General features: G+C 38.9%; 1 protein-coding gene across 1 annotated transcript; it reads right to left on the bottom strand.

Annotated features, from left to right (window-relative positions):
- Positions 1-8,023: 8,023 nt before the first annotated feature.
- nkx2.2b (NK2 homeobox 2b) lies at positions 8,024-9,649 on the bottom strand. Its single transcript, XM_036582708.1, has 2 exons — positions 9,463-9,649; positions 8,024-8,736 (listed from the first exon to the last, which is right to left on the bottom strand). Exons 1-2 carry the CDS (start codon positions 9,647-9,649, stop codon positions 8,282-8,284), a joined length of 642 nt encoding a protein of 213 aa, XP_036438601.1. The 3' UTR covers positions 8,024-8,281.
- Between the last annotated feature and the right edge of the window lie 3,486 nt (positions 9,650-13,135).

Below are 13,135 nucleotides of genomic sequence, written 5' to 3'. Positions count from 1 at the left end.
ACCTCACTAATGTTCTTGTGGCTGAATGCAATCAAATCCTCACAGCCAAGGCTGAAGTGTTCCTTGTTTTTAGACTGGGAATTACATGATCTAGATCAGTCCACCCCTCTCCTGCCACACACACATAAACACACACACATACACACACACAGCATTGCTTTTGTAAAAAAAAATAACCCTTTTTTTCCAAAAATCTGTGCATTTTCATCTTCTTCACTACTTTTATTTATTATTTATATACTGCACTGAGGTAACCAAGGTGGGCAGCTAGTGAAAAGATGTGAACAGGCAAAAGCTTTTTTTCTTAAATGTGACATAATTATGACTGTCAATATGCTACAAACTAATGTCAGTAAGGTCAGTATTTCCCACTGCCCACGTGCCTGCCTCACTGTCCTTAGGTAGCTTTTTCATTCTTGTCTTCTCGGTGACCGGGCCAGTGGGGCCAGTGCCCAGAGGCCTCTGACTGCAAGGCCCGTGGGGGCTCTAATATTGCGGCACTGCAGATACATGCATCAAATGAATGCATATCCACTGAAAATGAAGACAAAGTGTAGGGATAGTTCTGTCTCCTCATTACAACTCAGTTTGGACTTGAGAAGAAATCTGGACTAAGGTCATCTTTAGGTACAGAATCTTACGCAAAAAGCAAAAACTCTTACAATATATACAATAGAATATTGCACACTAATCATGAATAATAATAATAATAATAATAATAATAATAATAATTTCAAAATAAAAGGATAAACAATTGCCATGCTGATAATGCATATAAACAAAAATGTGAACTATTTTTCAAAATCACTTTTCAGGTATTATTTGATGTAATGTTATTATTAGAGTTTGGGGTGTCCCTTAAAAGACTGGTGTTCCAAGACCATGATCAGTCCCTGGGTGCCACCTTGTTGTTTTGCAGTTTATGCCGCTGTTGTCCATCTTCACGATTCACATATAATAATTTCTACCTTGCTGATGCAATAAAAGGTACTGAAAGTCTGTAGAGTGCTCCCTGTTGTGTCAGCCAGTAGCTCATAACATCTAGTGTAAAACCTTCCCAGAAGATGAGTAGATGTTACTGCAGCAAAGTGGGACCAACTCTGATTTCAGAAGAAACGCTGGAGGAGCAGGTGTCTACAAACTTTTGGACATATAGTGTATGTTACAGGCCTAGTAAGTATTAGGTATGAAAAAAAAACACCAGTCAGTGAGGTGGAGATCTCCAGACTTCAATCCTGGAATGTGAGAATCTTGCACAGTTCAGCACTCTTCTCATTCTGATTGAATTCACTGTTTAATTATTCAAGTTGTTTAAAACACATTGACAGATCACGTGACAAACTGTATAAAATGTGACTGAATAAATCCTAAAAACTGTTCCTCAAGTTCTTTAATAAAGGCTATGATTATATATAAAACTGTGAACACTGAAAGAACTGTTCGAATGTTTAAATAGTTCTTTGCATGGTTGAATGGTTGTTCTCTATGATTAAAAACCCGCTGCAAAAGGTAATTTAAAGCTGCACTATATAAGATTTTTATAAAAATTGAAAGAAATATCATTATTGAGTCAAGAGCTCTCTGATTGCTTTTTAACACTCTCACAATCATCAGATTCATCTGCTCAAGTTGAAGGGCCAAAGAACAACTGATGTTACATGTTCTTCTGCACATTGCATGCAATTACACATTTCAACCAGAGAGGTCTCCAAATCCCCAAAATTTACATAGTTTCCTCATTACTGTTTTTTTTTTAACCACTACTATAATTTTCATTATTATTAAGTCATGGAAGCTTTTTTTGGACTGTATAGAAGCCTTTGTGCTAAGTGTACACCTGAAGCCATAAAACTAGACTTTAAAGTAGACTTTATCTCCAAACCAGACATAGTGACTTGAGATCAAATTCTCGATTAAATCAACCAGGATTTAAAGATGTAACCTCTACAGCAGTTTGAGGCAACTACCCAATAAAGACTTCTCTGATTTATGCTAGGGTGTCTTATTATGAAGTTTTTCTTTGTTATCCATAAATCATGTCACATTTTTTCATATCTAGCCTGCTTGGTAAAATGTAAAGGTGTGGGACTTGGGCCCAATCCCATTTCACTCCTTGCCCCCACCACTTAGCCCTTAGCCCTCCGTTTTGTGCGTTCATGTCTAGGGGTAGGGGGTCCCAATTTTTGTTGAGATAGAGGGGTAGGACAAAGTGTTAGGGCTACATGGCCCTTTTTCAGAGGTGCACTCTAAACGGAGTGTTATGAGAAAAACGGGCAAGATGGCTGCGCAAGTGACCAAAGAAACACACAGATGTGAGAATTTTCTCCATTTAAAAATTACAATAACCATTGTATTATCTTAGTTTATTGTCATTTCATTTGTATTATGGTCCTTGTCTTCATAACAAGCATAGAAAATCGCTAGTAGTACGCCAACGTCTCGGTAGCTAGCCAACTAAAATTTCTGTTCTATCTTAAATGGTGCAGCAGTTACATTCTGGCACCTCAGGCATCAGAACTGCTACACCATTTAAGGTGGAATGGGAAAATTCGAACAAAAAGCTAGCGAATAGCTGACTTCAGCTTCATATCACCAAAGAATTAGGGGTCGGCGATAATAAATAATTGCCCCCTCCCCTTTTCGGAGGCATATGACGCCCTAAATGTAACTAAAGCCCAGCAGTGAGGTTGCTGAACTTTACCCTCCTCTGCTATCACTGCAGACTGGCAGGGTCATCCATAGAGCACCACTAGCAGCCTATTCATGACGTAATGTTCTTTTTAATTTGAGGGTTGTAAAAATAAGAAATTGGATTGGGCCTTAGTGTTGTGCTATTAGTGGTAAAATTCAGTAGATGACTATTGAACACAACACAAATAACTGCCAAGACACTTTTGTTAATGGTGGCTACACAGAAGAACCTTCAGTGCTAGAAGATGAAGTATGACAGGCTCTGAGATCACTGCCACAGTCAGGACAGAAAATAGACAAACGGACTGGTTCCATGTTGACACCACACATGTTGAATCTACATGCAGAACATATTATAAGAGAAGCAGGAGTGGAGGAAGATGATCAGGGATTCAGGATTAGTGGAAGAAACATCACATAGTGGAAACTCTAGCAGATCTGAAGGCCCTTAAAAGGAAGGTTAAAGAACACAGTAACTTAAGCTTAATATGAAGAAGACTCAGGTTATGATGACAGAAAAGACCACTATGTTTACCACTGATGGAGAAGATGGTGAAACAGTGGAAATGGTGGACAGCTCTTCCCTTCTCAGATCAGTTATTAACAACAGAACAAGGATGAAGGAGCTTGAAAAGATCTTCAAATGCAAAGATTTGTCTCTACAAAGGTTAGAATTGTCCAGGCTGTGGTTCTATCTGGGGTTCTTTATGGATGTGAAAGCTGAACAATAAATAAGCAAAACAAGACAGGAAAAATATTGAACTTTGAACTTTGTTGAAGACTTTTGAGAGTTGCTTGGATGACAAGAAAATAGATTCTGAACTGAATTAAGCCTCAGCTCTCACTCGACGCCCAGATAACCAAACTGAAGCCTATATTTCGGACATATTATGAGAAGAGATATGTGGAAAAGACCATTTTGCCTGGAAGAGTTGAAGGTAAAAGAGGAAGAGGACGAACACCTACAAGATGGATGGATAGAACCAGAGGAATCATGAACCAGCCATTTAGAATCCTAAAGACCCAAACAGATGATGGGATATTGTGGAGAAACACTATTCATATGGCCACCAGGAATCAAAATCAACTTGATGGCTAATAATAGTAGTAGTAATAATAATAATAATAATAATAATAATAATAATAATAATAATAATAGCCCTGCGATGGGTGTTTTCTGCCTTCCGCCTGATGAACACTGAGATAGGCTCCAACACCTTCCACAACCCAGAAGGATAAGTGGCTTAGAAGATGGGTAGATAATAATAATAATAATAATAATAATAATAATAATAATAATAATAATAATTAGAAAACTGCCTTGAGATGTTATGTTTGCTCAATAAGTAAGTGTTTTCTACATTATTTACAAAGCTGAGGGAAAGCTCTTAAAGAGGTATGAAGCACTCAACTTGAACAACAGGAATAAAACTCACACATGGGTGCATTAGCCAGGCAAAATGAATGCTGGCAAGACAGTCTTCATCACTGACTGCAGCCTTCCACAGCACTGCTACAGTGCACACGACTGCACACAGACTGTACTCCATGCTCTCAGGGTAACTCTTGTTTATACAGCATTACTTTGGTGATGACACTGAAGTTCTGCGTTGCTGGATAGAAGAAGAACACTGTTGGGACAGGAGGGCTCCAAAAAGTAATACATTTCCAAATTTGTCTAATTTATGCTTAAATGTATTGTGGATAGTGTAAGGGGGCTCAGAAAGAATCTTTATAAAAGAATGAGTAAGTACCTCATTTTAGACAGCATTTAGTTGGCATACTGATTGTTCAATCATTTCAAACTGATAACTGATTGTACTTTAAATGCCAACAAAACATTCACTTTTCTTTTTGTTATTTACCAAAAAAAAAGTGTACATATTCACTTCAAATCTACACACACAATGTATTTTGACTTGTACTGATAAATATGAACAAAAATCATGCATCCATAAGCATAAAAAGATTCATACCTAGTTACAAAGTTACGAATTACAAAGTAATTTGCTTTTTTAGGCATTGTGGTTCATTTTTGGTAAATTTCTGGAGTGTTATCTTGAGATAATGAGTTAATTATCTTGTAATCTCAAGATAACAACTTTATTATCTTGAGATCACAAGACAATTAACTTGTTATTTTGTTATCTTTTGTTATAACAAGATAAGTAACGCATTATTTTAAGATAACAATTTTGTTATCTTGAGATAACAAGAGAATTAACTCGTTATCTCAAAATAACAATCCGGAAAATTATAACTACCTCATTGCCACATGAAGTCATTTTTTAAGGTTGAACGAAAGAACCATTTTTACAGTGTTGACGGTGCTCTGATAAGCGGTTTAGAAAATGTGTGTGTGTGTGTGTGTGTGTGTGTGTCTGATTGTGCCGTTTTACTGCTTATGCATGACCACAGCCCCTGAAATCTCACTTTAGGAGCCATTGAAACTGACCAGTTTACATGTAGCTACTTTTTCAGAGTACATAAGTGTTCAACATAGTCTGAACAGGCATTTGCTGTTGCCTTACTTTTTATAGGTTTAATATACATAGTGTTTCATACCGCAATGTGGGAATCAAAGTACCTAAAACTCAAATGTTTCCTGCTTGCCCATTTCTGAGCCCCCAAAGTTGGCAAGTGAGTCCCGGACTTGAGTTTCTATGAGTGTTTTCCACAGGTTGAACCAGGCTGCCTATTGTTTCCATTGGGAAACTCAGCACAGATGTGATGGTGGGACGATGCTGCCATCCTGTGGTGAATGTCAGCACTGCTGAGTCTACAAGAGCTGTGCTGCTCTCAGATGCACCCACTACCCACAGGAGTTCAAATACTCTTGTATAATCTCCATAGAAAAGCATTGACCAATGAAATGGGACACTCTTCAGCAACCATACATGAGTCTGAGGTCACCATGCCCAATGCCAAGCATGGGGGTATAAAGCCCCCCAGCACTGGGCTTTGGAGCAATGAAACTACGAGTGATGGAGCTCCATACAATACCATTGGGATGAGTTGGAGTGATCCAGAGCTAATCATTCAACATCAGTACCTGACCTCACTAATGCTTTTGTGGCTGCAATCAAATCCTCACAGCAATGTTCCAACATCTAGTGTAAAACCTTCCCAGAACAGTAGAGGCTGTTACTGCAGCAAAGGAGGACAAATTCTTTTTTAATACTCTTGATTCTGGAAGAAATATTAGACGAGCATATGTCCACAAACTTTTGGCCATATAGTGCATGTAGGGATTTAGTCTGAATTACAGAATTCTGCATTTGTTTGTGGACACAACCTGACCTAGCTTAAAATTAGCTGTAAAGTACCATATTTACCTTCTATTATCATTCTTTAAAAAAGGATGGAAAATAGGTCAACAAAGCATGTATACTCTGCAGTCTTAAGTTTGCGAAGTCACTTGGATCCTCCACTCTACAACTTTTACATTTGTATGAGGTTTAGTTTACATTCTTTTATTGTACAGTGCACTTTTCTCCTCTTCAATAATGAAGGTAAACTGAATGACCAATGGTATCCGCACAAACAGTGGCGTAGTTCAAACCACTCTACCTTTATGAGAAAAATACAAATGAGTTTTTTTACAACCTCCAAAATAGTCAACAGTCAACAGAAATTGTCTTAGACATGTATAGAATAGTGTACTTGATTTTTCTGTGTACATTTTTCTTTTTCTGTGGTCAAAAATGTGCGATTTATAATTTAACCCCTTATTTAAATCAGTTCATACCATTTTAAAATGACAGTGCATGCAAAGCTTTTAAAGGACACATATGGAAAACAAAAAGAGTTTGATGCAACACTTACAATGCTAAGTTTCAAAACATTCACTTCCACTGTCCATTCAGTCCACAATTAGAAACTAAGTTGCAGAAACAGCCTGTGTTGAATTTGTAATGTCATAAAAACTACATATACCACTCAGCCTATAGCAGTTTAGCCACACCCATTTACACTGAAGTTATAAGGAGTGTTTTATCCCTGACTGCTTTTGAATGAAGCACAATGCAGAGCAGCAAATCAGAACAGAGCACATTTACATAAACCAATCTCAAAGGCACAGTAACAACAAACAGCCTGTTTATTTCTAAGGGATGATGGTCATGTAGAAATGAATTATGACTGTTTTTGCCACACAAGACCACACACGCATCATGAGAGGACCTCAGACGAGCAAAAAATAAAACACCGAAAAATGAAAAAATGTATGATATGGGCCCTTTAACATCTGTAGCGCTTATCATAACGTCAGAACATCGCCTCATCAGCAAATAAATTATAAAAGAGAAGTCCATTTATTTAAAAAACTATCATTATCATTGATATTTGTTCACCAAGTGCTCCCTTTGAAACAGAAATGGTCCCTTAAAGGGGAATTCCACCAATTCTTCAAAATCTTTGCCTAGTTCTGTTGCAGCCATGTAAATAAAGTCATGCTGAGTGGTTTGGTGTGAAACGGTTCATTAAAGAGAAACGTACAGGCTCAGATTTCTTTTCAGTGGTGGTGATAGGAACCAGGGGTCACAATGTCTACAACTCAAATATAGCCATGTTATTTACATTCCAAAACCGGCAGTGAACCTACACATGTCTTGTGAGTTTTTATATGTAACATTAATGGTAAATTAGTGGAAAATCTGAAAAAAAAAAATGTTTTCTTAGAGGACTATTTTGCCTTGTATGCCTTGCATGTATCCCTCTGCCATGAACAGATTAAAATAAACGGACAAACTAGGCGTTTTAGACCAAAACTTTATTACAAAACTATCGTAAGACAATGTTTTGGCATTGCATAAAATAGTAACCTTCTGTGAGGGAGCTTTTAGAGGTGGACGTCTGGTTCCTATCACCATCACTGTGAACAACTCTGACATTCTGAGTTTCTCTATAACATTTCAAACCAAGCCACTCTGAATGCCTCTGTTTATATCTTGATCATTAAATTATGCAGAAGTTTTGAAAAAATAGTGGAATTCACCTTTAAGCTGTGCATCTGAACATTTGTCACAGTTTTGCCAATTGATCATCACCAGACTCCATCAGAACAGAAGGAAGCTCTCATTTCTCTGGCAAGCATAAATGTTTCTCGCAGTAAACACTGTGAAAATGTTCTCATGGTGCTCAAAGTTGCCCTCAAACTGAACACAAAGCTTTACGTCCAGCTGTATCTGTCTGTCCAAGTCTCCCCAAACTCCTAAAAAAGATGGCTCTTCAAGGGTTCTTTAGTAAAGACAATAGCTCTATTCAGAACCATGAACACTCAAAGAAACATTCGCTTGCTTTAATGGATTTTGGATGGTGAACGGTTCTTCAGATGCAGAATGTGTTGTACGTGGTTGTATAAAGAAGCCTTATAGCACCAAAAGGGTACACAAATTTAACATTGTAAAAATAGAAGAACGCTTTTAGGTGCTATATAGAACCATTTACCACACATTTCCCATCAATCTGAAGAAAGAACCATTTAAGCAGCAAATTGTTCTTTGAGGTTTCATGGTCCTGAACAGAAACATTGTCTTCACTAAAAAACCTGAACAACATGAAGAACTATCTTTTTTGAGAGTGCACCGTGTCACCAGGACCACGGCTGCACGCGAGCCAGGCTGGTGCTGAAGTGGATGGGGTGGAAGTGTTGAACTCCGAATGGAAACTGTAGTCCCGTGTGAAAGGGGGCACTGAGGTCCTGAGGTTTAGCACCGCCGCAGGGCCTGTGGTCCCTCAGCAGCGTGGACACGGCCAGGTCCCGGCCCCGCTCGGCCCTCTTTATCTTGTACCTGTGGTTCTGGAACCAGATCTTCACCTGGGTGGGCGTGAGGCGCAGGCTGCGGGCCAGATGCTCTCTCTCAGGTCCGGACAGGTACCTCTGCTGCCTGAAGCGACGCTCCAGCTCACAGGTCTGCGCTCTGGAGAACAGCACTCTCCTCTTCCTCATCCTCCTCTTCCTCTCAGGCTCGTCTGAGGGTGCTCTGCTCTCATCTCCGTGCGACCCTTCTTCAGCCTCTGCGGGGTCTGCAGAGCCCCCAGCTGCTCCGGGACAAACAGAGGGGAAATATGCCGAAGTATTAGAGCACAGCTCCACTTGCCTTGAGTTAGTAAGAGACTTAAATGAAGAACACTTTAAAGGCCATGAAAAAGGTTTTTGTCCTTATTGAAAGCTGTGCGTCATGAATATATATCTATATGAAATAATGAATGATAATAACAAATGCTAAACAATATTAGCATTATTAAATTACATATTGCTCGATTTGTTCCTTTTTCGAACTTATTTATTTATTTATTGCCAGTACAGTTTCCTGCTTAAGTTATGTGTTTTTCAGCTGGTGGACTATTAAGTGAAATCCACAATATATATGGTTAATTAACTATATATACTGAAATATATAAACCTATGACTTTACAAACATATAAACATACATGGATATTCATTTATATAAACATATTTGTAAGCATATAAATGTATACTGACATTATAGAAAGTTATATGAGCTTAAAACCTTATATAAGACTTACATAACTTATAAAAACTATATATATATATATATATACATATATATATATACACATATATATATACATATATACATATAAGCAAGCATATATACTTGATATAAACAAGTATAAACTATTTGCATATAAACTTACTTGCATATATGAATATAATTATATATATACTTATATATAAGTACATACTTATTAAGATGCACATAAACTAACATGAGTATATATAAACTTACAGGGGTATAAACTTACATGGATACTGATAAGCAGCCGGAGTTCCCTCCCAAAGTGAATTCCTCGCGGAGGACTGCGTCTCAGCTCCTGATGGACTCTGAGAAGCTGCGGGTGGATCTTCATCTTCAGTGTCCTCCTCCTCATCATCCACATCCCTCAGATTCAGAATGTCCCGCACAGAGAAGCCCATCTTTGCATTGCTCATTTCCACACAGCAGAAGAATGCGTGTGTGTGTGTGAAGTCTCTGAATGATCCTCCTCTCCTTCCTGCCAGGTTAGACTACACGAACCTTCAACCTCGAGAGGATTATCAGACTAAGTAAAGCTCATCTGGGTGAAACAGAAGAGGAAAAATCCCCAGCGCTGCACCGAAGGCTCCTCGTTTGTTCGAGGCGGTTTTGTGCAGTATGGATAAACCTGTGCGCTGGTAGAGGGAGATACTGGTCAGAATGACCCCCATCCCCACACTGATGGAGCCTTTAAGGTCGCTGAGGAACGCTGGAGCATCACAACCTGCAGCCAAAACTCAACCCAGCCCGGAGCTGAGGGCGGGTCTTCGGAGTCAAGTGGATGAGCGGCTTCAGTTTGTATTTTTACGCAGGTCTAAATCATCACAGTGTCTAGCTGTGGTGCATCTAATCCACAATAAGTGTGCATGATGTGACCCAAACAGAAAGCTACTGAGGGTTGATTTGCCCCCCAAATTTACATATCAGAAGTGTCCACTGCATAAATGGACACCTTTTGTTGCTAATAATTAGCTTGTGCTTATGCAGCAGAAAAAAAAAAACTTTGAAATGCAATTGGTTGGGGACATTATATATGGCTGGTAATGGACTGTCCACGCCGAAATGAGATGTGTTTGAAATGGCAAGTGGCCAATTTATGGAAACCTTTTAGGTCAATATTTTGCTACGGGATTAAGTCGAGTGGCATAAACATCACGAGCGACCTGCGAGGAGAAGAACAAAAAGCCTGTTACTGAGCTCACTGAGCTCACTTATGGGTGCCTGTCGTCTAAATGAGCGTCATATGATCTGGCTTGTTGATACTTAAACTGATCTTGAGGGCCTTTTCGTCCGCGCTGGACTCGCACCTTTTGGCGCTGATGTGCTGAAGCACGTCTGGACCAATCTGGCTAATTTGCATATTCATCAGACTGTAATATAAACACAGAGAGAACTCCGTAAAAGCATGCTGTCCTCTTTTGTTGAGCACACCTCATCAGAACCTGGCTTAGTTGATGTCACTCACTATTGTAACTTGATTTTTACGAGATTTGATTATTGCAATTAATCGTAATATAATATTAAGACAACCAGTTTTTAAACTAATATATACCTTTGCATGATGAAGTGATTTTTCAGATTGATAGAGAACGTGTTGCACCAAAAATCGTTCTTCTATTGTTTACAATGTCAAGCTTGTATACAACAGTAGAACCCTTTTTGGTGCTTAGAACCATATACAGCACGTTCTCCATCAATTTGAATTTGTTGATTTATGTTGTCGGGTTTAAACAGAACCATTCTCTTTACTAAAGAACCCTTGTGTAAATGGTCCTCATGTTGTTAACAAACTATCTGGTGAAACTCAGTTGGTTATGAAGTGCTTTGGGTTTAGGGTTAGGTTTAGGTTTTAGGTTAAGATTTAGGTCAGAGGTAAGATGAAGAAGGGTTGGATTTAAGAGAAGACAAAGTGAGCACCTTCAGCATCAGCGGACTCACAAAAAAAGGGCTGCCAATAATTGTGCTGTGAAGTAGTCTAGTCCTGTACTCGGACTCCCACTGTAAACAAACAAAACACAAAACAAACAAACAAACAAACAAACAAACAAATAAATAAATAAATAAATAAAGTTGCTGCCTTAAAGTTTTGAGGTCATTTAACGTCAAACAAAAGTTTTCTGTTAAAGGGGAATTCCACCGTCAGAATTGTTCACTGTGGTGGTGATAGGAACCAGACGTCCACTTCTAAAAGTTACTACATGACATGACAAGCTGATGTCTGAGGCAATATTTAACAATAGTTTTAAGATTTTTGGCCTGTTTGTTATTGTGGTGAGGAGGTACATGCCGTGCCCTATAAGGCAAATTAGTCCCGCGCTATTTTTTCGCACTGTTTCATTATTATCAGCACTGCATGAAAACACATGCGGGTTCACTGGTGGTTATGTGGTGGTTATTTCACCACCAGTGTGAAGAAAATAAAGCCTCTACATTCACTGCCAAGAAGCACTTTGAATGATCGTCAAATCTCAACAACTGAATTTTGAAAAGTCGGTGGAATTCCTCTCAAACTTATTATAATAATTCAACGACTTCTATTTTTTTTTAAGTTAAACAAAAAAAAATCGATTTTTTTTTATTTATTATTTTTTAAAGCACATGTATTTGTGTATTAATGGTTAATAAATTGACCAAATGATGGCTGTTATTTGTAATTTAAGCATCAAAAATGGTCAGTTCAAACTAAAGACTTTACCTAATGTGGTTACTGTCCATTTAACTCAACTCTAATAAACCGTTTGACTGAAACACAGTAAACTTTTTGTTTTGTATAGATGAGGAAAAGTTAAATTTTCCACCAGTTAAAACCTCATAAACTCTTCAAAACATTATCCACTGTTGACAGTGTATAGTCATGTTTGCAGTAGGCCTGTTATTATTGTTGCCTTTATTATTTGTTATGCTTGTTTTTTAATTAATTGGGCTAAAGTTGGTGGGCTGAGAGCCGTGTAAACACAGACTGTTATTCAGTGCGGATACTGTAATTAATTAATCACTAATATTTTGCGTCTACTCGCTTCTTCTTTCATTAATCGCCGAACATTTCACGCGCCACTAATTAACTTCTGCGTTATTTAAATGTAGGTGTTTCTCCCCGGGCCTGTGTGTGATGTGGTTGTGGATGGCTCTCCCCATTCTCCAGCCCATCCTGGGTGGTCGCACTAAGCAAACACACATACAAACCGATTTCTAAGCTGCTGGACAATAGGAGGAGTGCAGGCCAATGTCCGGCTCGCTCTGGAGCTTTTTGTGCTCGATCAGGTTTTGCATTTATTTGGGGGCTGATTGACGCCCCTAACAAAGCCCCCTGAGAGAAGGGAGGGGGGATAAATCTGAGGCTGCTCCGTGTTGTCATGGTGCTCTCAATAGGCTGGACATGCTTCTTCTTTCGTGTCTGAGGGTGGCAGCTCAGTAGCTTTGGACATTAAAGGGCCCCTATCTTACATTTTTCATCCGTTTCAATTTTTTTCCCTCGAGGTCCTCTTCTAAGGCATTGTGGTTTTATGTAACCTTGCACTACTATATATACATATTGGCTGGCCAGTATTGGGCTTCATTCAAAAAGCAGCCCAGGATCAAACACTCCTAATAACTTCAATGTAAATGGGCGGCGCTAAACAGCTATAGGCTGTTTTCAAATATGTGATTTTTCCACAGAAATTTCAGGCGTTTTGTCTCCTGCACGCTCCTGCCTGTATGCGCACTCATTCTCTCTCGCTCTCACCTCTCTATCGCGCCTCTCTCACTCACCTCTCTATCGCGCCTCTCTCTCTCTCTCTCTCTCTCTCTCTCTCTCTCTCTCTCTCACACACACACACACACTTCTCTCTCTCTCTCTCTCTCTCTCTCTGAGTTTGAGGAGTGGTGTGAACGTGCTCCTGCTTGACATCACAAAAAACAAA

The sequence above is a fragment of the Colossoma macropomum genome, unplaced genomic scaffold (genome assembly GCF_904425465.1).
Source record: "Colossoma macropomum unplaced genomic scaffold, Colossoma_macropomum, whole genome shotgun sequence".
NCBI classification, from domain to species: domain Eukaryota; kingdom Metazoa; phylum Chordata; class Actinopteri; order Characiformes; family Serrasalmidae; genus Colossoma; species Colossoma macropomum.
The sequence above is the reverse complement of the archived record's forward strand: the minus strand, read 5'-3'. Positions and strand labels throughout refer to the sequence as shown.

What these genes read in the sequence shown, in the direction of transcription:
- nkx2.2b (XM_036582708.1), bottom strand. Translation starts at nt 9,649, where the DNA reads ATGAGCAATGCAAAGATGGGCTTCTCTGTGCGGGACATTCTGAATCTG. An exon ending in GGCTGCTTATCAGTATCCAT is followed by an intron (nt 8,737 to 9,462) that starts GTAAGTTTATAC and finishes TTTGTCCCGGAG; the next exon opens with CAGCTGGGGGCTCTGCAGAC.